Raw genomic sequence first — 25,405 nt, 5'->3', positions numbered from 1 at the left:
GAGCAGGTTGCGGCAATTGCTCGGCCTCTGACCGCAAGGCACTACAGAGGGTAGTGCGTACGGCCCAGTACATCACTGGGGCAAAGCTGCCTGCCATCCAGGACCTCTACACCAGGCAGTGTCAGAGGAGGGCCCTAAAAATTGTCAAAGACCCCAGCCACCCCAGTACCGGAGTGCCAAGCGGTACCGGAGTGCCAAGTCTAGGACAAAAAGGCTTCTCAACAGTTTTTACCCCCAAGCCTGAACAGGCTACCCGGACTATTTGCATTGTGTGCAACCCCCCCCCCCCCCCCCAACCCCTCTTTTTACGGGCTGCTACTCTCTGTTTATCATATATGAACAGTCACTTTAACTATACATTCATGTACATACTACCTCAATTGGGCCGACCAACCAGTGCTCCCGCACATTGGCTAACCGGGCTATATGCATTGTGTCCCACCCACCACCCGCCAACCCCTCTTTTTACGCTACTGCTACTCTCTGTTCATCATATATGCATAGTCACTTTAACCATATCTACATGTACATACTACCTCAATCAGCCTGTCTGTATGTAGCCTCGCTACTTTTATAGCCTCGCTACTGTATATAGCCTGTCTTTTTACTGTTATATTTCTTTACCTACCTATTGTTCACCAAATACCTTTTTTGCACTATTGGTTAGAGCCTATAAGTAAGCGTTTCACTGTAAGGTCTACACCTATTTTATTCAGCACACGTAACAAATACATTTTGATTTGATTTAAGACCCCATCCTTCAGCGGAGTGTAACCTTGCACTCAGCGGCACACTCAGCTGCGGCCCCTGATTGGCGGGCAGTGTCACAGCCTCCCCGGTGGATTCCAGTTGTCTCTGGCAGGCTCTGAACGCTTAACGGTACGCTGAGTCAACCCATGGTAGTAGGGGTAGTGGGAAGGGAGGGGTGTGTGGTTGAGTGCAGGACAGGACAGGGTAGGACAGTGACCGCAGCATGAGGACGGTACCGTTTGCTCCCAGGGATGACCACCCGGGGTGTGTGCTCGGCGGGCCATCACAGAACAAACAGCAGTTGATGCAACAACCCTCACTGTGCAATCTTGGCCGAGCTTTCAGGATGTCTGTGTGCTGTCTCTCTCTCTCTCTCTCTCTCTCTCGAACCCCTCCCTTTCTTCTTCTTCTTCTGATTCAGTCTCTCTCTCTGCCTTTCTCTCTCTTGATCCTTTTTCATTGCCGGGGGGGGGGGCGTGGTTGGCTTCAGGCTCCTGACGTGATTGGCCAGGGTGGGTCCTTCCCCTGCTCTTTAAAAGCCTTCCTCTCACCTGGGTTACAAAAAAGCAGCAGCTCTTGCCTCTCCCGGCTGCTCACTAGCACTGTCCTCATTCTCCCCCCCCCCCCCCAAAAAAAAACTTTGGAACCTCTCTCTGTCATCTCTGAATGAGTGAGTATGTCTCCTTTTCCACATGATTTATCTGCTTCTGATGTCGGGGAACTTTAGTTACCTTGGTCTAAGTTTGTGATTCAAATAGCCACTAAATTGAATCTGCTCAGAAAATAAAATCTTGTGGAGAATTTTCCACAGTTTTCTTGAGAAACTGTAGATGCACCTAGCTGAATTAGTTTTTGTGCTTTTGAGATTGTGGGAGGTATTTCATTGGTTGAAGTATTTAGTTGGTTTCCTTTGAGCATTTGTTTGTGGGTTTATTAGTTTCCTTTGAGCATTTGTTTGTTGGGTTGTTGAGAAAACCAAGCCACTGCTGAAGTGGGACTTGCATAACTTGAGTGGTAGTTTGAGTTAGACAAAGCTAATCTTTGAGCTAATGATGTGTTGTGTACCTCCAGTAAGAATGGGATCCTCTGGTACTGTACTTTTATTGTGTCCTTAAACTTAGAGTTGAGTGTTATGTAAGTTGCATAGACTCCTTTTCTGCTACTTCTGGACATATAAAACTAATGAAGTTCATGTTTTTCCCATTCAGATGATTGATGTCACGCTGTTGGCAAATTGGATTAGAAGAATCTCAAGTTTTGATAAGTGTTTGTTGTGTCACAGAACTCACTTTTCTATTAAAAGTGTTGTAGCCTTGTTGTATGCAAGCACACAATATTGGATTTAGGCGTTAGGCATTTTCAACAAGGTTCTTAATTTGCACAATGTACAAGGCTTGGTATCGAATATTGTGTTTGATAATGCAATAACCGATTTGGCATACAGATGCCATATCCTAATTTGATCATCCTGTTGTTGCAGGAATATTCCTTAACAGCAGGACATGCAAACTTGTAGTGTATTTGAAGTTTAAAAAGACTTCTAAAGTTTGTGATTTTTACTTTAAAATGTCCGACTTGACTTGCCCTAACGAAAAATGTATCAACCCTTACACAAAATGTCCATTCATTATAATTGTTTTTATCAAACAGCAAATGCACACACAGACACATTGACAAACACACTGGGACAACTTTAAATCACATTCACTCAGTTATTGTTATTCGATATAAAACGTGTTTCAAACAATCATATGCAAAAGTACCAGTGGTTTTAACTACAGTGGGTAAAGCATACATTTCAGATGTGCATGAAAGGCAAAGGATTTTGCTGGGGCTGGGTCTATGGCTATAGGTAGCTTAGTCATAGCATAACACAAGGTATATGCACGGGGAGCAGTGGAGTGCTTAGCTGCATGGGTGGAGGGGTGAAGTCTGGTTGAGCAGGTTCCTTCTTGTTTGCTCGAGGGTAGCACACTGGGGAGGTGTACAGTTGGGACCATGATTGATAGTATTTGTATGCAATGCACACAATCTATCACAAAGATGCAAATATCTACCAATATGAAGATATAGGCCTATCAGTCGATCTAGAGGAGACATAGGACATGTATTAGGACACACAGCAGTTCCAGGAACGCAGCTGGTACAGGCGCAGCAGGAACTAGAATGCGATCAAACCAGAACTGTGTAGAGTAGACAAGCTAGGCAAAACTAATTATGTAGTAAAAATGCTTCACAAATATCTAATGATTGGCTTGGCTATACATTTCCATGCAGGGCAGGTGACAGCAGTCACAACAAAAGAGGTGTGTGGTAAGATACAGGTTCAGTCTGTCTATGACTTCTCCACAGCATGGAGTTAAAGGGAAACATGGAACCCCTTACATGACCTGTTTCAGTCCTGAAGGCCATGGATCTCTGTCCTGACTGGGTACAACATGGAGGACCTACTGTGCATAGACTCACTTACGTAATGCCTTATTGACTGTAAACGTGGCGTGCTTTGACCATCATGTGAGCATGATGGATTTTATACTTGGCCCAGTTTCATCAACACCTTTCAATGGCTGGGGCAAGAGTTTAAATAGCCAGAGTTTAAATAGCCAGAGTTTAAATAGCCAGAGTTTAAATAGCCAGAGTTTAAATAGCCAGAGTTTAAATAGCCAGAGTGTAAATAGCCAGAGTGTAAATAGAAAGAGTGTAAATAGCATGTGACTGAAATGTATTTTCTAGCACTAAAACTTCCTTTCGAAGAGTTTTTACAATGCTTGTTTTTTGATGGGCAGCACTGAAATGTTAATTCATGAACTTGGATTGGTGGATGAGGTTATGTTCCATAGCTGTTTGTTTATGGCTTTGTCACAGCATTGGACATCCATGTTTGTTACTAGGGTTTAGATGTGTTTCCCCGTTGTGTTTTTCCTGGGGTGTTGGTCGGTAGGACAGGGGAGGGAACAGGGTGCGACTTTTGGGAACCTGGCTGGACAAGGGCCCTGGCTGCTCGGCTGTTTTTACCCATTCCTGTCAAAGAAGCCTTTGTATGGGAAGAACAGCACTGTGGGTAATTGGCTGTTAAAATTATTTAGCAGAACACTGTGTGCGCTGCCCAGTGCCTCATCTTGTTGTTACGTAATAGCAGCAATCAAATGTTCAATAGAATGGAAATATGAACACATGCCTCCTGCTGGCCCGCTACTTCAGTGCACTCGGTGCGTTCAATTGAATTGGCTTTACCGTGGACAGCAGTACAGACAGGCCTTTGTAGCTTGCTCTCCCAGAGGTTAGGAACATTTGATCGGAAAACTTGCCTGCCTCGAGGCCTCATTAGCCGACCTCTTTGACCTGAATTTAGGATTCAGACGTGTTTTTAACATAATGTTGAGACTTGCTTTCACCCGCCTGAAATGAATGTGGTTATAGCATCATAAAGGAAACTGCACAGCAGCAATAGAACATGGACGTGTGTCTGAAAGGGTTACTTAGAGGTTCTTTTAGGGAAAATAATGTGTGCTAATCTCTAAAAATAGATGATATGTAAAATTGAGGTCACAATTGTTATGGGATTTTACGGTCTGTCAAGCAAAAAAATACTACAATTACTTATCTACGTTGAACTTGATACAGTTAGAGGCCATTTTGTTAACTCTCAATGTACAGCAGAGTACAAAAGGTATCCAAAACCAGTCAGCATGGAACGTCAAGATTCCAATGCGTGACAGGAACAGTGATATTGTTTATGAAAGATGCCATAGTTAAAGCACACTGAAGTGCGTGAGCTACCAACATATATCGATTGGGGAGATAAAATGGTGCTGCGGGTTCTGGGGAATGCGACACAGAAGGGTGTGTGTAGAATGACATCTTTTCTTCCCCTTGAAGTGTCCTTTGTCAAGGCCCTAGAGTTCTGGCCAGTCAGATAAGACTCATTGAATGTATCTTCATAACATTAACAGTAACTAGCTCATTGTTGACAGATTACACAGTCAAATCAGAGAATACTTGTGGCCATGACCTTTTTGACTGGACATGTACTACTTTGTATCTTATTAGGGATCTTGTCACTTTTTATAGAGGGCTAGTCAAAGTGTAATTACAAAGAAATTATGGCTAGTTGAGGCCCAGAACTTTTAGTCAATGTTTAGACAACATTGAATGATTGGTTGTATATTTGCTGGTTATAAGGGCTTCCCGCCACATCAGCAGCTCTCTGAGTATTCTTAGAACGTTTACTATCTCTCCCTTTGCCGTTTTCTGCAGGTATTTTCCCTATAGTATAAGGCTGAGCTAAAGCACGCCAACCTACCGAGTACAACTGCTCTGCTTTGGACCGTGACCCCTTCCCCAGCCCCGCACCACTATAGCCGTAACCATGGACCGCATGGAGCTGAAGAAAGTCTGCACGGAGGCAGACGATGACAGCACAGCCAGTTTGGACGACCGCTTCACAGAGCCCATCGACTCAGAGAAGGCCACCATCAACAGGTGTGGTTCAATACTGTATCAATTATTTTATCTGAGACTTTCGACAGAAAAAAAAACAGGAAAGAAAGCGCATTGCCTTAGTTGTGGCAACAAGAATGTGTTCTTTGCCAAACTGTACAGAAATGATGTTCTTTATCATAAATGTCTTATCTCCTACCTATCTTTGTCTAATGTACACAATGCTATTCAATAACCTGGTTAGGAGAATCTCTCAAGTTCATTGCTTCACTGTAAACCGCCAACAGATTAGCTACACTGTAATCTCATTTCTTCCATCACCCCAAAAAAATTTAAGAAATAGAAGCTGGAACTAGCCTAACTGACCCTGTAACCACTCATAAAGTCCTAACATGGCTGTCATAAACTAGTCATAAAGAAGTATTTTAAACTAGAGATTGATTCAATGATTGTACATCTGCAGTCACTTCCTGGATGAGGATGGAGACGCAGAGAGCGACAAGTTTCTCACTAATGGGATTATGAAGAAGAAGAAGTACGAGGAGTATCAAGAAGAATACGTAAGAAGACTGATGATGAACTATCGATGACACCACATGCATGTTTGCTCTTGCTTATGGACACTGTATCTCTTAGCTTTTGAGGTCAAGGTTGTAGCTGTCTGCTTTTATTCAAACCTTCATTCCGAGGAACCCTTTCGTAGGAACTGATAGCTACGTGTGTGTGTGTGAAATGTTCTTGTTTACGATCAGTTGAACTCATGGTGATCTCTCTCTTACCCTCTCTCTCTAACTTTCTCTCTCTCAGCACCCAGGACATACCTCCTTTGGTATGTCGGTCTTCAACCTGAGTAATGCTATAATGGGCAGCGGCATCCTGGGTCTCTCCTACGCCATGGCCAACACGGGGATTGTGCTTTTTGTGTAAGTGTGTGTCAACTTCTGCCATAGAGACAATGTGGAATGGGGTCAATGTTTGATTTCTGCAACAGTCAAGTGATTAAAGCACCAGCTAATAAAGTAAACGAATCTGTCTGCATCGTGTAGTATTACTGATAGGACTGAAATAGCTTCAGAGTCCTTGGTATAGCAAGTGGGGTTTGACAACAGGGTGAGTGGTGGGGTTATGTATTTGGGAATAGACAGACACTGACTTTGGCTCGAAGTTGGGACCTTCTTGTGACATGCCATCCCCAGCATGCATGCAAAGGTGGCGTGAGCAACCATGTCACAGCCCCGCCTCTGAACCCCATCCATTCCCAGCTTTCCCGGATTGTGTTGACGGTCCGTAACAGCCTGTTCAATCAATCTCTATAACCAGGTTTCTCCAATGTCCAAAACAGAATGGTGATGCTTCATTTCAGTCCTGTTTCCACTGTGTATGGCTGGGCTTTACCAAGAAATGATTTTGTGACTAAGTACTTTCACTAAGCGAAAACATTGTCATTTTCGGCATATCCCTGAAAGTGATTGAAGGACAGGAGACAAGAAAATAGATTAGGAACCCACTTGATGATTATAGTGGTGCAGCCGGTTTGTTTCCAGTCCTAAGGAGTTTACAGGGAGTCCCCAAACGTCAGTCCTCCTTGTCAGTTGCGACATCTTACTTCCTCACCATCTATTCTGGGCTTCCCTGACATTCTGGAAGGTGGTATCACATAACACCCATTTGATACAGTCATTCACCTGCTTGCCTGTCTCGGGTCAACAATAGTGAGGGGTAGAGGGGCGACTCTCAATTCAAAAACAACATCTTTAATTCAGTTAGTTTAATATGTTGGAGCCCATTGGAGGCTGGATGATTGGGTTAAAGGCTCCTTGGTGACCAAGGCCCCTTGTGAACTCTTTAGGATTTATGGCTGATCATGTTCAGCCGATGCGGGAAACCCATACATCCCCTCCCGGAATAACTCACAAGTTACTTTATTGGCTTATATAATAGCTCAGAGTTTAGTCTGGTCTCTAAGCACTGGCACGCATTGGTCTACCACTATTTTGTCTGAGCTGACACATATATTGACATGGCATGATAGTGTCTTTGACATGTGCTTTAGACATTGGAACATGGTCTTCTCAAATAGGCAGTAAATGAATGCCAGAGAAAGCATCAGGACCCCCCCCCCCCCCCCCTCAAGTGAAATACGACTGCAGTTCTAAAGCTAAGTTTACCTCCCTAAATAGGTAATGGGGAAAACAGAGTGAGAGTGACTAGGGGGGAAACTAGTGAACGTTATTATGTAGGGTGTTTTGTAACCCAGTTGATTCCCCTCCAAGTGTTGTTCATTGTGATTTGCGTAAGATTTCCGTATGGTATAGCCCAATGCTAATGTCTGACTGGTTTCTATCCCAACGTAGAGTCCTTCTCTTGGGTGTGGCCATCTTGTCATTGTACTCCGTTCATTTGCTGCTAATGACTGCAAAAGAAGGAGGTAGGTGTCATTTTTTTATTCATGGAAATGTCTGTCTTTCATCAGCCTCTGTCTGTCTGTCTGTCCTCGCCTTTCTGCTTTTTCCCCTTTATATCTTTGAATATCACTCATCACCACATTGCCGTTGTTCTAACAGGCTCTCTCATCTATGAAAAGTTGGGAGAGCGAGCTTTTGGCTGGCCGGGGAAAATGGCTGCGTTTGGATCGATAACCCTTCAAAATATTGGTGGTAAGTGAACAGCTAATGTTGCATTCATTGTAGTGTTATGATTCTATATTGAAATGTACATTTGTGTTTGTTTGCACACAGCCATGTCCAGCTACCTCTTCATTGTAAAGTATGAGCTGCCAGAAGTGATCCGTGCCTTCATGGGACTGGAGCAGAGCTCTGGGTAAGTGTCTGTCTGTCTGTCTGTCTGTCTGTCTGTCTGTCTGTCTGTCTGTCTGTCTGTCTGTCTGTCTGTCATTGGTTAACTATTTCATAAAATCCATTTATTTGTAGTTAATTTGACACAGGTGGCTCAACACACTACACAGTCTGGTTGGTGTAGATAGATAGATGGATGGATTGATTGATGCTCTGTGTGTGAGACCTGTTCTCTCTGCGTTGTTTACAGTGAATGGTACATGAACGGAAACTACCTGGTTGTGTTTGTGTCCATCGGTATCATCCTGCCTCTCTGCATACTCAAAAACCTGGGTAAGTGGTGTGGGTGTGTGTGTGTGGGCATGTGAGTGCGTGTGGGTATGTGTGTGTTGCGTTTGTTTCAGATTCAGTCTTTGTATGCTTTGTTTCCATAATGTGTGTGAGTGTTTGCTTGATAGTACATGAGTTTCTCTGTAATTCTCTCTCTCGTCTCTAGGCTACCTTGGCTACACCAGTGGATTCTCTCTATCCTGCATGGTGTTTTTCCTGGGAGTGGTAAGTTTAACCTGCCTTTTGCTCCGCTAGTTTAGCATTTCTACCCCGCTGAATTACTGAACGATGACGGATGATGGTGTTGATATTATATAAAGTACCATCAGATGTGAGATAAGACGGCTACATTTCACCTTCAGTCAATATGCCAACAACTACAGCTTTTTATAAACTCTGACATTCTTTTTCTGTCCAGTCATGTTTCAATGCAGACAGAACATACTTGTTGCCAAAATAGTACATTTTGCCTACATTGCTTTGGTATTCTTGCCACACGGCGTCTTGATCATGCCTACTTTCTCCTCCTTAAATGTCATCCTGACCTTTTGTAGGGTATTATGCCAGTGCTGGCTTTGCTCTCACAGGCAATGTGGGCGATTTGCATGCCATGGTAGTTCCTAGTAACATTTAGAATATGCCTGGTGTGGCGCTCAGGTGGTTAGTTAACGTACATGAGATTAGAGATGAGTTTATCAATAGCCTTCTTTTGATATCTTAAACTCCACTTTGGCCCACTTGCTCTCTACTGGTGTATCATATTAAACACTGATACAGTCTGTATCATCATTAATGAAATAGAGCTGTGCTTGTGGCCACAGTCAGCTTTACAAAGGGTTTATACCATAGTAGCTATCAGAGAGACATCCTATGTAGTTAGTAACCCTGAAAGTACATAGTTTAGTGTTCAGCGTCTGTTTCTTTGAAGACAGAATGAAAGATTACAGGATGGAAGGGACTCATTGCTCTGCAATATAATGGAATGCTGCCTATGTAATATAATGTATTTCTATGTTTGCTAATCATCTCCATCTCATTCCTCTCCCCCCTCTGTACCCCTCTGTCCCCATCTCACCCCTCTGTCCCCTCTTTACCTCTCAGCTGATCTATAAGAAGTACAACCTCCCCTGCCCGATGCCCTTCATGTACCATCATACCAACCACAGTATGAACGGAACAGCCCTGGGGCCCCACGCCCTGCACAACGGCACCGTCCTCATGGACATGTCCCCCGCCTCCTACCTGGACGGCCACCACACCTCAGGGGTCCACTTCGAACCACACCCCGACGACGTGGAGGAGATGTGCACGCCCAAGTACTTTGTGTTCAACTCTCAGGTGAGCTGGTTAGGTGTTGAGCTACTGTATGTGGGTGGGGTGGTGGAGGCATGTGGGTGGGGTGTGAGTGCGTACATGTGTGTGTATATGTGGTGAGTCAGAATGCTTCATGTCATAATTCTGTGTTTTGGAAACAATATCCTCTGATAAACAGTCCCAGAAACAGGATTCATCAAGGTTTAGAAGAACCCAATTCTTAACGTACATGAATCAAACCAAACATAGTTAGCTGCTGTGAGTGTGTATCTGGGCCTGTGTTTCATTCCACAATCTCTTCTCCTGTCATTGCAGACTGCTTACACTGTTCCCATCCTGGCCTTCTCCTTTGTGTGCCACCCTGAAATTCTACCCATCTACAGTGAACTCAAAGAGTAAGTGCATCCAAGTGAATTACAAAAGACACGTTTGCATAGACGCTCATAGAAATTGCTAAGGTACATTTTCTCCATATAACTCACATCTCAACTTGCGTCTTCCCCAGTCGCTCCCGGAGAAAGATGCAGAACGTGTCTAACCTGTCCATCCTGGCCATGCTGGTCATGTACATGCTCTCAGCGCTGTTCGGCTACCTCACCTTCTACGGTAAGATACACACACGCACAATAAGATACATTTGCAGCAATTGTATTACTTTGTTTCTGCTTTTATTGCCGTTATATGTTCATTTTATGAGTGAAATGTTTGAAAAAGAGCCAGTAGTATGTATTAAAACACTAGTAAGCTACCATAACCATTGCATGTTTGTTTACCATATCTCTCTCTCACCCAGTTCAGGCTTTTGTATTGGTATGTCTCTGACAGCTTGTATTCCTTCTTTCTCCCGAACACAGAAAACGTGGAGGCGGAGTTGCTACACACCTTCACCAAGGTGTATAAGTTTGACACCATGCTCCTGCTGGTCCGTCTGGCTGTCCTGACCGCTGTCACCCTGACGGTCCCCATTGTTCTGTTCCCTGTAAGTACAACGAGGCATCTGCTCAAACGCATGCAGACACACACACATACACACACACGCACATCCACACTCACACACACACAAGCAGAGACTCGCACACGCATGCATGCATGCACACAGACACACACACACACCCACATACACAACATATGCACACATTCTCACGCATACAATTTATGCAGACACATTCACACGCCGCTCAACACCTAGGTCATTTTATCCAAATGAGATAAAAATCCATTAATTATTTTAATACCAACAAGAGGGTCTCTTTCTGTATTGGCTGAGTGAGTGGGTGTGTTGACACGGCTGGATTTCTTGCTGAACTTGGTAAAGCACATACTGTTCTACTGTGACGTTAGATGACTCATTATTGGACTTTCAGCAATCCCGTCAATCCAATTCCCCAGGTCCCAAATGAGAACCAGCCCAGGTTTTCAAAGCTCTGTTTGTCTGTCGTAAGCTTCCTTACAAGAGCACTCTGTCCCTCCTCCAGTCATACTCTCGATCATACTTTAGACACACAAATACAAGCATAAACAGAAATTAACACGCACACACGTACACAGCTTTAAAACAATTACACCCCTACACTGCTCCCCACATGATACCAGACATATTCAGTCCCTTCCTTCTGGGAGACACATAGATGGACACACATCAATTGGCTCAGCATGTGAAAGCATAGAAATGTATTCACTCAGTCTCTCTGGATAACAGCGTCTGATAAATGACTAAAATGTCAATGTGAAAAAGCAGTGGTACAATAGACGTCTTGTTCGTCACAAGGTCTTTAGCCTGGCTGCCAAGGAACACAGTGTAATGTTCACAACTCCCCTGTCTCCCATTTCCCACTCTGCTCTTTAGTTGCACATTGTCACCACATGCTGTCCTAGCAAATAAATGCAGTGAAGTCACTTGCTACCGTCCTTATTTTGTTAAAGTGTAAGCTGCAGTTTAGCCTTGGTTTGTACAGTTTAGCCTTGGTTTGTACAGTTTAGCCTTGGTTTGTACAGTTTAGCCTTGGTTTGTACAGTTTAGCCTTGGTTTGTTGCGTCAGTTCAGGTCTGATACTGTGTTTCTGTTCCACTGGTTATTATGTAATATCCTGTTCATGCGGCCTGCCTGCCTGCCTGTCTGTCTGCCTGTGTGGTGTGTGAGTCACTGAATGAGAGCGTTGGCCTTGCATGGCATACCTGACCCCCCTATATGGCCGTGGGCTATATTTGACTTGGCCCTAGCCTGGCACAGGAGCCCATAAAGGGCTGAGGGTCTGAGGTGTCATGGACCTCCTTTGTAGCCTACAATGAACCATGCATTAGCACATAACAGTGCCCATTAGAATTGATCCTCTCAAAGGACTTAGTTGACCCAAGGAACATTAAGATGGTAATATTAGATTTATGGAATGTTTTTTTTTCCTCCATTGATCATAGTGCACCACAATTCCACTGTTTACCTACAGTCACTGTAGCTTGCAGGAGTTGGGAGATGGGTTAATGGACTATGTGGTGGTGTTACACTGAGCTACCAGCAGAGGGCAGGGGAGAACTGTCAGCCCCATGGCTCTAGTCAGCCCTGCTTGGAAAGAGAGGTGGGTGGAGTATCCGTTTTGTCACTATACTGATACTCCCACACTCTTACACGCCCACAGAAACACTATCTCGCTCACACACACACACACACACACACACACACACACACACACACACACACACACACACACACACACACACACACACACACAGAGAGAGAAACACACACACACTCACCAGCTCTCTCACTGTGGGAGTGAACGCTTCTTTGGTCATGGGAATGTGCGAGTGAATCTCACAGTCCCAGTGGAAGTTTACAGGAGATAAGCCCTGAGCAGACAGTGGAAAAACCCTCACTGTGACCTCCACCTTAGCGAGAGGGAGGGAGAGAGAAAGATAGAGGGAGGGGGAGACAATGCACTCACTGACTACTGCAGCTGACACCAAAATGCAGTGTCAGAAAGGAGGCTATAGGAACACGCCTAGTGCCCAAATGAATTGTTTCTTGCGCACCGAGAGTCGAGTAGTGAGAGTCGAGTAGTGAGAGTCGAGTAGTGAGAGTCGAGTAGTGAGAGTCGAGTAGTGACTAACGGATTGGGTTCTGTCAGTCCCGATGAGCCCTTCCCAGCTACCTAGTTTATGCTTATGGCTAGAAACTTCAGCGAGAATTTGAAACTTGCCTGCCGAAGTTGAAATCATTTTGTTTTTATCTGAGTATATATCTTTTTTTTATGTAACGTTAGACGTTAATGCCGTAGTTGTACATTTTTGGTGAAAACTACAATAAATGTGCTTCAGCTGTCACCATGGTCTGTTATTGGCTACGCTATCTAGCTACCCTTTCCTTACTGTGGCAAGTGGGAGCGAAGGACACTGTTCCCTGTGACGTTGTGTTGCCTGCTTGCAGCGCAAACTCTCCCCATTGAGCAGTAGATTGTATCCAGATGGTTACTACAAACATTACAAGTTATTTCTTGTCTAGGCTTCTATCCTACTCGGAATAAAATCAAGTTGGATGGAACAAATTGGAGATGGTGACCAATAAGACAAGTTATTTCTCCCTCGCCCAAAGATATAATCATCACGTTCTTTAACAGGTTTTAACTAGCGCCATGCTGTTGCCAGGTAGCCAGCATTACCTATCTGTGAGGGGCTTATCAGGACAACTGACTGAACCAAACCCCTTTGTCTCGACATGACTCTCAGCTGCGCCACATACACTTCATGACCAAAAGTCGCCGAACATCTCATTCCAAAATCATGGGCATTTATAATATGTTGGTCCCCCCTTTGCTGCTCTAACAGCCTCCACTCTTCTGGGAAGGCTTTCCACTAGATGTTGGAACATTGCTGCGGGGACTTGCTTCTATTCAGCCACAAGAGCATTAGTGATGTTGGGCGGTTAGGCCTGGCTCGCTCGCGGTCAGTGTTCCAATTCATTCCAAAGGTGTTTGATGGGGTTGAGGTCAGGGCTGTGTGCAGGCCAGTCAAGTTCTTCCACACCGATCTCAACAAACCATTTCTGTATGAACCTCGCTTTGTGCATGGGGGTATTGTCATGCTGAAACAGGAAAGGGCCTTCCCCAAACTGTTAGCACAAAGTTGGAAGCACAGAATCGTCTAGAATGTCATTGTATGCTGTAGCGTTAAGATTTCCCAGATTCGCCCGTTGGACTGCCAGATGGTGAAGCCTGGTTCATCACTCTAGAGAACGCATTTCCACTGCTCCAAAGTCCAATGGCAGTGAGCTTTACACCACTCCAGCCGACGCTTGACATTGCGCATGGTGATCTTAGGCTTGTGTGCGGCTGCTCGCCTATGGAAACCCATTTCATGAAGCTCCCGACAAACAGTTATTGTGCTGAAGTTGCTTCCTGAGGCAGTTTGGAACTTGGTAGTGAGTGTTGCAACCGAGGACAGATGTTTTTTATGCCCTACACGCTTCAGCACTCTGTGGTCCCATTTTGTGAGCTTGTGTGGCCTACCACTTCTCGGCTGAGCTGTTGTTGCTCCTAGACGTTTCCACTTCACAATAACAGCACTTACAATTGACTGGGGCAGCTCTAGCAGGGCAGAAATTTGACGAACTGACTTGTTGGAAAGGTGGCATCCTATGATGGTGCCATGTTGAAAGTCACTGAGCTCTTCAGTACGGGCCATTCTACTGCCAATGTTTGTCTATGGAGATTGCATGGCAGTGTGCTCGATTTTGTACACCTATCAGCAACGGATGTGGCTGAATTAGCTGAATCCACTCATTTGAAGGGGTGTCCACATACTTTTGGTCATGTAGTGTACATCATCCATTAGGGAAAGTGAAAGGGGGATACCTAGTCAGTTGTACAACTGAATGCATTCAACTAAAATGTGTCTAACGCATTTAACCCAACTCCTCTGAATCAGAGGGCACCAGGTGTGTCTGTGCAGCCTCTCCCATAGCCGAAAGGCTCCTTGAGCAGGCCGTAGTCAAGCACAGAAACTAAGGGAGGCGATGTGAACATAAAGCAAGTACAGCATGTCGAATACATGTTTGGACGCAATCATGTCGATGTGTCTGCTGCCGTGTGCTCTGTAGCCATTGGCTACTGGTCTGTTACACCTGAAAAACTGTGGGGCATAGCATATGCATGGCATCTTTTCCAAACACATTAGTCATGGCCTAGATAACCTATTTCCCCCCCTTGACTGCTGCTCAGGCTTCAACAAAGCATCACGGGCACCTCAGCATTTACAGTGCAGTGAGTTCAGTTCACAGCACAAGCTTGAGGATATAGTTGTGGAGACATAGGAGAGGTGAGATGAAAGTAACCAGTCATGCTGGCATCACGTTGCCAGGTGTCCAGAACTCTGAATCACGAGACGTGACATTTCAGATCTTCCTTTGAAAGTAATTTGCCCTTCATTTGGCAGAGAAGCCTTCAGCACCCAGATTAACGTTTGCTTTGTCTCTCAAGCACTATGTCCTTTATTACAGGCAGGAGGGCTGGGGTTGTGTAGGAGGGGAGCGGGGAGTGGAGGTGAAAGGGTTGGCTCAAACAGTAAAGAACCTAAAGGCAACAGTAAAGATGCTTGGTCACGAACCAGCAGGTTTTAATGAAACAGTGTTTAGATGTGGTAGGCAGACTTGTCTAGTTCCCATGCTCTCTTTGTTTCATGGCTCCTCAATAACAGGAACACAAATATTTAAATTACCTCAAGTCAACTGTTCATTTTGATGTTTAAAAAGTCACTTCAAATGTTCTTAAGTATAATGATTCCTGTTTTCATGAGTCATTTTAATTTACCAACATTGTTTTTGAATGTTGGTGTGTGATATGATCTGTTATATTGTGATATTCTATGGCCTCATCTCAAGGGGTTGACGTTTTCTTGATCGTATTTCTAAATAAAGCAGTGGGACCACTTGTCTGAGAAATATAAACGCATGAAATAGGGCCTTCTAACTATTAACCTTGGTATTTTCTGCTGCTTATGGCTCTGTAATAAGAAGTGATTCTGTTTGTGTTGCAGTCAGTTATGATGGTTATGTTGGCCTAGTAGTGATGGTACTCTTGTGATGAGGTTGTTAGGCTGCTGCTGAGTTTTCCACTAGAGGGCAGGTCAGAGAAGGCAAATCCTGTGGTGCACAAGCACAATGCCCAGTTGGCTGTGACTAAATGTAGCCTGCCATGCATGCTGTCTTTTCACAGTGACTTCATGGAAAATAAGCTTATAGTCAGTAAGTTAGCTATATATCTGCCCTTGTTATTGCTGTGATACACTATTTTCAGGATAATTTGACTGGCTTTACAAAGTGAACCCTGTCACCTGTCTTTGACAGTGGTTGAATAGGCTTGTTGAATGTGGTGGAAAAGAGTTTAAAATGGGTTTTATTTCTGATGGTCAGTCAATTGAGGATTTAAAAAATCTCAAATTAAAACCTGTCTATCTTATTCCTGACCTTATGGTGTGGTTGTTCCTCTTAATCTTGGATTTACCTTTTTTGCCCTTCCCTTTTTAATGTCTTCCTCTATGAAAAAAGCAGGGGCAAACCAAGGTGTAGTAATACTATGCCATATATCTAGCTGTAGCTGAAAAGGTTGCAGAATCTTTCACTTGGTTGGAGCCCAGTTGGCTCCCTGGTTTTGGGCCATGTTGCTAGCTTTTGGCTGGCCTGGTAGACCCAGGTACCTTGGCAGCAGTGGCGCTTTGCCACATATCTCACCCCAGTGGGAGCTGTCATAGCGGATGGAGGGAGGGAGATGCAGGCAAATATTGCATGGTGCACTCCAAAGGCCCTGCGCAGGATCTCTGTTGGGCGCTGAATAGTTCAGAGCCTTGGCGGTCAGGTGGGTAGAAATGTCACGCCCAGGCGCCAGGTTTTCACCGGCCCAATTATGCAATGGCTGCTGGGAGAGGGGATTGTTTATTATCAATGGGGGGAGGAGGTAATTTTGCCTTGCAGAGTTACTGCCACGCCTTAAAATAATTTTGGTGTAAATCTCTGCCACTCCTTCATACATTCTTTCAGTAAGGTGTCAGTGTGGGCCATTTTGGCTCTTGATCCACAACTCAAGAGAGCAGCGCGCCATCAACCCTCACCAAACAAGTATTTAGACTGAAACATGAACCAGCCAAGAGTCTCGTCTTTCTGCTGTCTAAATGTCTACGTAGGAAAGGTATCATTAGTGAAAAAAGCAAATGAGAGGATTTCAAAAAAGGGAAACTTAATTGACAAGCGTTGCCTGGGGGCAGAACACGCCTATCCTGCTGCCTTCAGTCCCGCCTTCTCTGGCCTTGGCTGATGCAATCCCAGGGTGCCGTTGCAGAAGGCTCTCCCAGAGTTAATCCTCTGCCTTTTGAATGGCGCTTTAAGCCCCGCCTCCTCAACCTTTCCCCCTGTGGCCGGCTGGCCCATAGCAGTTCCTTTTCACCTGATACCCGTGACCTCTCACCCAGTGAAGTCTTTAACTCAATGCCTTGAGCTGTGCTGCTCTCAGCCTCTTAGCTGGTGGCCTCTGCCTCTGCCTGGCTGCCTACTTAGACTCTCACCTGCTGCCGTTGACACACTTCAGTCAGCAGCCAACTGTGGGAAGTGGCCTGTGGGCTTAGACTAGTTTGTAGACATGACTGATGATATAGTTACCTACTCGCCATTGAATTTGACTGTGTGTGTGTAATTGTGTTTGTGTGTATGTGTGCGTGTGTAAGAGAAATAAAGACAAAGTGCTGTATTAATCAATACATAAAAAAACACTTTACAAGTGGTATCCTAAGTGTCAACTGATCGTCAGTATGTAGCGGTTGATCAGACGTTATAAAGAGGTTTGTGTTGCAGATCCGTTCCTCCATTAATACCATGCTGTTTAGCCAACGGGAGTTCAGCTGGGTGCGTCACATGCTCATCGCCGCCTTCATCCTCCTGTTCAACAACCTGCTGGTCATCTTCGTCCCCACCATCAGAGACATCTTCGGCTTCATCGGTGAGTCCTCCTCAACCATAGCAGTGGTCCCCAAACCCATTCCTGGAGAGCTACGGGGTGTGCAGGCTTTTGTTCCCACCAAGCACTAACATTGATTGATGTCTTGATGTGGAGGTATTTCATTGAATGAGGTGTGTGTTGCGTGTGTCATAGCGGCTCAAATTCCTGCTCAAATTCCTGCACACCCTGAGGCTAGTGCTGTCTAAGTGAGGACATTTGTTTAGACAGAAAAAGCTAGATTACTGATGGTGGTCTTCTTCCTGTTTCCCCTCTGACAGGCTCCTCTGCAGCCACCATGCTCATCTTCATCCTCCCTGCTGCCTTCTATCTACGCCTGGTCAAGTCCGTGCCGATGCACTCCGTGCAGAAGATCTCAGTAAGTGTGCAGGAAACGATGGTGCATGAACACACACACAAATACTCAACTCAAAATCACATATAGCGACTCACACACAGAACATCCACTCTGACACACGCAACATATGACACACACATGACATAGCCTGACGAAACTAACACCCATCAACATGCCTATACAGACACACCATAGCTGTTATTAGAACAGACCCCCCACCCCACAGCACTTAGACAACAACCCTGATTTACAGAGTTACAGTCCCCCAAAACAGGGTTTCCCAGAGGCCCACTGAGATTCTTGGCAAAAAAATGATTGCACTGAATGTACAGATATGAACACTTCACACAACCGCCTCTCACAGTGTCGTTATTATTTTTCCTGATGTCTTTTAGGCGGCCATTTTCCTGGTGGTGGGCATCATCTTCATGTTCAGCAGCCTGTCGCTCATCGTGATGGACTGGATCCACAACCCTCCCGGCTCCGGCGGTGGTCACTAAGAGGACCCCCCTTACCTCCACCCCCTCTCACCTCAAACCCCCTCCCCTGACTGTGCCTTGGGGGTAAGGTAACCGGGCCCGGGGGTGCCCCCACACATCACCCACAGACTGAGTACGTCAGCGTACTGTAAAGGGGCGGTTCGCTTTTCTCAACCCCCACCCCTTTCCACAAAGTATTACTGGAGGGGACTACGTTCTACGACTGAAACAGACACTTTTAAGTTCGTTATTATTTTTCTTTGTTGTTGTTGTTGGATGGTTTAGTTCTATAGAATCCTCCACAACAGGGACTCGCCGAAAGGACACAAAGTAATCCCGGAGGACGGTCAGAAACGGAAGAAAAGACGTCAGACGCTGCGGCTGTTGCTGGGCGCCCTGCCATAGTTTTCTAGATAGCCCATCATCCCTACTCTGTGATATTACCTGAGCAAACGAAAAATACGAGCAGAGACCTCAACCATTAAACGGTCAAGAGAACCCAAAGAGAACAAGAGCTGATCTGAGCGCTGCCACTATTGGAGCTGGTTGTGACTGCAGGCGTGGCTTCAGGGCCATGGGCTCTGCACACTTGAAGATTAGAGAGAGAGAGAAAGAGAGAGAGAGAGAGAGAGAGAGAGAGAGGTGGGACAATGGTTCAAAAACAAAGAGCACTTTTAGCATATGTTTCAAGTTTTAATGTATTTTTAACACATTCAGACACACACAACGACACACAAGAAACACACACACATACAGCACGCCATCTACACTAATTGGAGCTATTTTGCTTACTGTCAAAATATATTTTTGTACACCTACGGGGAGTAAGCAAAGTCGATGTAACCGTACATATGACAGCTGTAGTATCTTTTTCTGAGCTAGAGACTGGAAAAAGTTGTTCTGAGTGATATTTGTAAACTAGGTTTGGTAAAGTAGTTTCTATGTTATTTTATACTCTTACAATCAATCACATCACCAAAGTTTATGTGCGCACAGATATTTCTCAGTGGCCAGTGTGTTGCTCTCAAAACATCCCTTGACAGCAATCATCAGATCAGACGTTGGCAATCATACACATTGACAGACACATACACCAAGTCAACATTTTCAGCCATATCCATTCTCCCAATCAACACTTAATGTGATGATCAACACACACTGTCAGCCATTTTGAAACCGCCGTGTAGACTGAGCTTCAAACAAGAGACTGCATTCATTCAGTGTTATTGTCGCAGAGATTTGAATGTTGCCGAGTTTTGAATGTACCGGTACTTGGCCAATGGTCTACTGATCTACTGAATGACAGTTTACGTGTTTCTTTCTTTGCCTTCTTGTTCACTCTTGTCCAATGTGTCACGCTACAGACCCCTTGGGTCAATTGCAGCCAACATTACCAGGAGATGAGCTCATGTTGTTGGCTTGAGATCATTTTCAACTTGTAACTCCATCTCTTCCTAAACTTCATGTGAAGTGAACTGTGCTATGAAATACAACTAGTGAAAGCTAGTTTCAGTGAAGAGGAACAACAACAGAGCTCTATGAGAGTTAAAGAAGGTCTACTGGCAGTATACCATACAGGTTATTTAGCTATTTGACTTGGCACAGCGATCCTATAACCCATGAGAATGTTTTTCTTCTATCCCAGTGTGTAAAACGATATCTTGTGACAAAATTCAATTGTAGAAAAAAATATTGTGGGTAAAATAAGCAATGGATTGGACCTCCAAACTGTGCTGTTTCTGAGACACAAGATAAGTTGTTTTATCACCTTAAAGGGGAAATCTGCAGTTGCTACATTTTTGGACTTATAAATTAATCATTTGTACCCATTGATTCTTGAAAAATATCACTTATGAATGCCTCAAGAGCATAGTTTAACCGTCGTACCCCATCAGAACCCAAAATATATGATTGGTTTACTCCAATGTTTGTAAACAACGTAAATGTAAACAATATATAGCCTCAAAACATGGTTAAAGCCATAATTTTGATATCATGGAGGGTCAGTCCTTGCATCCGTATATCTCATCCTTCAGCTTTTTCCAGAACAGACGGGGACTACACTTTGTTATTGCTTCAACTGCTGATTGGCCCTTTAAGTTCAATATGGGTCATAATGTCAAATGTGGAAACGATTAGAGAAATGAAATGCATCCACTGTTACTTAGCAGGCTTGTCATTTGGTGATGTTTTAACCAGTGATTTGTTTATGGCAGACAGTATGTGTTTATTACTGTGATTGTGACTCTTGTTACTGTAATTTACATCATTTCAACGGACCATTATTTGTTAAAATGCCCTAATTAATTAATTAACACCACGATAAATTAATTTCAAAATATTGTGCCGTGCTGACAAAACAGTTGTCAGTAGGTGGCTACATTAGCAGTTTGCATTCAAAGCAGAGAATACCTGTTTTCTAAGGTATTAAAGCAGATACGTGTTCCGAATGGATCCAACAAATTGATATTTCAAATGAAATGGTATAGTATGTGCATGTTTTGGATTACAAACATGGTCTTTTCTGACAACTTGTATATGCTTTGTAAATAATCTTATTATATGGTACTCACTGAATTATGTGTGTGGGGGGTTGTAAGGGATTTTACCAGAAGTCCTCTACAATCTACAATGTTATTTTAGTGTTCAATGATATCGATTTTTCTCTATGATATTTTTTTTTATGGAAGCTTGTACATTTGTAGAAAATCTCTATCCCTTTTCATTTCTTTATAGTTACATATCTGGAGTACCTAGACCTTGAATTAATGAATGGTTTGTCGGTAATGTTGTCTGATGCCTCAGTCCTACAGTGGCTGCAGGGTCCAAATAGAATCTCAGTGTTGATGTCTTGCGAGACTTAGGTAGATATTGCCTATGTTGAGCTGAAGTACTTGATTCATGGGTGCGCTGTCAAAAGATCAATGATGTTCAGATCACATGCTTTTAGTAAGAACCACCCAACAGTCACATTTTAGATGCGGTCCGCATCGATAGGGGCTGCTGGGTCTTTGCTGAAATTCCTCCTGAGCCTCAGTTACTGTATGTGAAGATACATTTCATGAAGTATATTGACAAAAACCTTACTATTGTGTGAGAATGCAGAAACCAACCTTTGCCTTAATAATTGCAAACTTCAGTTCATCTAGGGAGCAAACCTTAGGGTCAGGCACGGCACCAGATGTAAGACCTTGGTCATAGTGATTTTGTCATTCGTTTTTTAACATTCAAAGGTGGCATGTTTTTTTCCCCCAATGAAGGACTAGAGCGGAGAGCACAACTGTTGGGGTCTCAGACACTCAAGAAGGGGGTCAGGGAGGGGCTCTTTCATCGCTATGCCCTCAATATCACTCAGGTACAACTTTAGACTGTTGTAGCATGACATGCTGTAGTCACGACAGCTGACTTTAATATACGTTAAATGACTAAACACTCTGGCATGCGAACTACATGTCATGCGTTTGACAACGTAAAGTAGGCTTCACGCCGGAGGGTTTAAGTAATGTGTTACCCCAAAAGCATCTACCTTATCTGTAACCTGGCCCGAAAGAAGCACTGGGTCAGCACCAGTGTCCTGCCGTTCAGTGTCTGCTTCCTGTGGATCAACTAACATTCAAATTGTATATTTGCCTGAACAAAGGGGATTTTTGTATCAGTGAAGCTGTTTCAATATCATGTAACATGAACAATAAAAATGTGAAATAAACTTGGCTGCATCTCTTTGCTGTTGAAATGAGGGAAGAACTGTAACGGTCGTTGTACGTAATGGACCAAGGCGCAGCGGGTTGAGTGCTCATCTTAACTTTATTTGAACACTGAACAAAACAAAACAAGAAACCGATCGAACGAACAGTATTGCAGGCTACACACACAGCTATGCAACAACAACTTCGCACAAAGGACAGGTGAAAACAGGGCTACCTAAGTATGACTCCCAATCAGCAACAACGATGTACAGCTGTTCCTGATTGAGAGCCATATTAGGCCAACACAAAGAAATACACAACATAGACAGGGCATAGAAATACAAAACATAGAACATAACCAAAAACCCCAGAAAATTCTAAACAAACACCCCTCTACATAAACACATATCCCAACAAACCCCGAACCACATAAAACAAACACCCCCCTGCCACGTCTTGACCAAACTACAATAACAAATAACCCCCTTACTGGTCAGGACGTGACAAGAACAAGGACTTGTGCCTAGAGTCCGCCAGATCAGAGGCAGTAGGGATGACCAGGGATGTTCTCTTGATACATGTGCAAATTGGACCATTTTCTGTCCTGCTAAGCATTCAAAATGTGACAAGTTCTTTTGGATTTCAGGGAAAATGTACAGTGAGGGGAAAAAAGTATTTGATCCCCTGCTGATTTTGCACGTTTGCCCACTGAAAAAGAAATTATCAATCTATAATTTTAATGGTGGGCTTATTTGAAAAGTGAGAGACAGAATAACAACAAAAAAATCCAGAAAAACGCATGTCAAAAATGTTATAAATTGATTTGCATTTTAATGAGGGAAATAAGTATTTGACCCCTTGTCACGTCCTGACCATAGAAATATGTTATTTTCTATGGTAGAGTAGGTCAGGGCGTGACAGCGTTTCTTTTCTATGTTGGAGTTTTGTTTGGGATGATCTCCAACTAGAGGCAGCTGGTCCTCATTGTCTCTAATTGGAGATCATACTTAAGTAGGGGTTTTTCCACCTGGGTTTTGTGGGTGATTGTTTTTGAGTAGTGTATGTTTCACCTCTGCGTCATGGTTTGTTGTTTTGTTCTTTAGTTTATGTTTATGTATTGCATAGTTTCACAGTGTAAATAAAATGTGGAACGACACACACGCTGCACTTTGGTCCGCTTCTCCTTACGACAACCATGACACACCTCTGCAAAACATGACTTAGTACTTGGTGGCAAAACCCTTGTTGGCAATCACAGAGGTCAGACGTTTCTTGTAGTTGGCCACCAGGTTTGCACACATCTCAGGAGGGATTTTGTCCCATTCCTCTTTGCAGATCTTCTCCAAGTCATTAAGGTTTCGAGGCTGACGTTTGGCAACTCGAACCTTCAGCTCCCTCCACAGATTTTCTATGGGATTAAGGTCTGGAGACTGGCTAGGCCACTCCAGGACCTTAATGTGCTTCTTCTTGAGCCACTCCTTTGTTGCCTTGGCCGTGTGTTTTTGGTCATTGTCATGCTGGAATACCCATCCACGCCCCGTTTTCAATGCCCTGGCTGAGGAAAGGATGTTCTCACCCAAGATTTGACAGTACATGGCCCCGTCCATCGTCCCTTTGATGCGGTGAAGTTGTCCTGTCCCCTTAGCAGAAAAACACCCCCAAAGCATAATGTTTCCACCTCCATGTTTGACGGTGGGGATGGTGTTCTTGGGGTCATAGGCAGCATTCCTCCTCCTCCAAACACGGCGAGTTGAGTTGATGCCAAAGTGCTCCATGTTGGTCTCATCTGACCACAACACTCACCCAATTGTCCTCTGAATCATTCAGATGTTCATTGGCAAACTTCAGACGGGCATGTATATGTGCTTTCTTGAGCAGGGGGACCTTGCGGGCGCTGCAGGATTTCAGTTCTTCACGGCGTAGTGTGTAACCAATTGTTTTCTTGGTGACTATGGTCCCAGCTGCCTTGAGATCATTGACAAGATCCTCCCGTGTAGTTCTGGGCCAATTCCTCACCGTTCTCATGATCATTGCAACTCCACAAGGTGAGATCTTGCATGGAGCCCCAGGCCGAGGGAGATTGACAGTTCTTTTGTGTTTCTTCCATTTGCGAATAATCGCACCAACTGTTGTCACCTTCTCACCAAGCTGCTTGGCGATGGTCTTGTAGCCCATTCCAGCCTTGTGTAGGTCTACAATCTTGTCCCTGACATCTTTGGAGAGCTCTTTGGTCTTGGCAATGGTGGAGAGTTTGGAATCTGATTGATTTATTGCTTCTGCGGACAGGTGTCTTTTATACAGGTTACAAACTGAGATTAGGAGCACTCCCTTTTAGAATGTGCTCCTAATCTCAGCTCGTTACCTGTATAAAAGACACCTGGGAGCCAGAAATCTTTCTGATTGAGAGGGGGTCAAATACTCATTTCCCTCATTAAAATGCAAATCAATTTATACAATTTTTTTACATGTGTTTTTCCAGATTTTTTTGTTATTCTGTCTCTCACTGTTCAAATAAACCTACCATTAAAATTATAGATTGATAATTTCTTTGTCAGTTGGCAAACGTACAAAATCAGCAGGGGATCAAATACTTTTTTCCGTCACTGTATGGAGTAAAAAGTACATAATTTTCTTTAGGAATGTTTAAATAGGAAAGTACAGATACCCCAAAAACTACTTAAGTAGTGCTTCAAAAGTATTTTACCTTAAGTACTTTACACCACTGAATAAGGGACCTCAGGTGTTTGTGGTATATTGCCAATATACCACAGCTAAGGGCTGTATCCAGGCACTCCGTGTTGCGTCGTGCGTAAGAACAGCCCTTAGCCGTGGTATATTGGCCATATACCACATCCCCTCGGGCCTTATTGCTTAAGTAGTACCCGGAATAAACTAACAGTGCAAAATTCTCTTTTGCACTGATTATTATAGCTACTGAAAACACGACTTGATTTTTTAGTAATGCATAAGTACCATACCATAACTCTTTGTAATTATGTGAAATATTATTATTTTTTCAACATTGACAACGAGGTCTAATTAATTTACATTTCATTGAACCTCAACTTATAACATTTCCATTTCATTCCTTCTTTTCTACAGCTGTAGTGTTGATGTTATTTCATCATTATCTCTCAAGCTTCGTGACAAATATGCAATATGTCTAATGGACGTGTGTACGTGCTTGTGCGTGTGCATGTGTGTGTGCACTTGTTTGGGGTTATATGTCCTCACCAAATCCCCTATCTCCCTGCCCACGGCTGGTGTTACGTAAGGTGGC

General features: G+C 44.0%; 1 protein-coding gene across 4 annotated transcripts in view; it reads left to right on the top strand.

The window, feature by feature from the left end:
* LOC106609518 (sodium-coupled neutral amino acid transporter 4) overlaps window positions 1–22,145 on the top strand; it is a 33,290-nt gene extending 11,145 nt beyond the window's left edge. For 2 of the 4 annotated variants that reach the window (XM_014208429.3, XM_014208432.3), the window contains exons 2-16: window positions 5,008–5,232; window positions 5,654–5,750; window positions 5,998–6,113; window positions 7,545–7,618; window positions 7,755–7,847; window positions 7,929–8,010; window positions 8,236–8,318; window positions 8,482–8,540; window positions 9,417–9,653; window positions 9,945–10,024; window positions 10,135–10,235; window positions 10,484–10,608; window positions 17,461–17,605; window positions 17,884–17,981; window positions 18,356–22,145. In XM_014208429.3, the coding sequence (XP_014063904.1) occupies window positions 5,120–5,232; window positions 5,654–5,750; window positions 5,998–6,113; window positions 7,545–7,618; window positions 7,755–7,847; window positions 7,929–8,010; window positions 8,236–8,318; window positions 8,482–8,540; window positions 9,417–9,653; window positions 9,945–10,024; window positions 10,135–10,235; window positions 10,484–10,608; window positions 17,461–17,605; window positions 17,884–17,981; window positions 18,356–18,460 (1,608 nt within the window). In that variant the 5' untranslated portion in view covers window positions 5,008–5,119 and the 3' untranslated portion in view covers window positions 18,461–22,145. Of the gene's footprint in view, window positions 1–1,290; window positions 1,421–3,246; window positions 3,265–5,007; window positions 5,233–5,653; window positions 5,751–5,997; window positions 6,114–7,544; window positions 7,619–7,754; window positions 7,848–7,928; window positions 8,011–8,235; window positions 8,319–8,481; window positions 8,541–9,416; window positions 9,654–9,944; window positions 10,025–10,134; window positions 10,236–10,483; window positions 10,609–17,460; window positions 17,606–17,883; window positions 17,982–18,355 lie in introns of those variants that run through there. The other 2 variants (XM_014208430.3, XM_045722177.2) reach the window with 2 other exon arrangements.
* The last annotated feature ends 3,260 nt before the right edge of the window (window positions 22,146–25,405 follow it).

This window comes from Salmo salar, chromosome 07 (assembly GCF_965601325.2).
Source record: "Salmo salar chromosome 07, fSalSal1, whole genome shotgun sequence".
Classification (NCBI taxonomy): domain Eukaryota; kingdom Metazoa; phylum Chordata; class Actinopteri; order Salmoniformes; family Salmonidae; genus Salmo; species Salmo salar.
The sequence above is the reverse complement of the archived record's forward strand: the minus strand, read 5'-3'. Positions and strand labels throughout refer to the sequence as shown.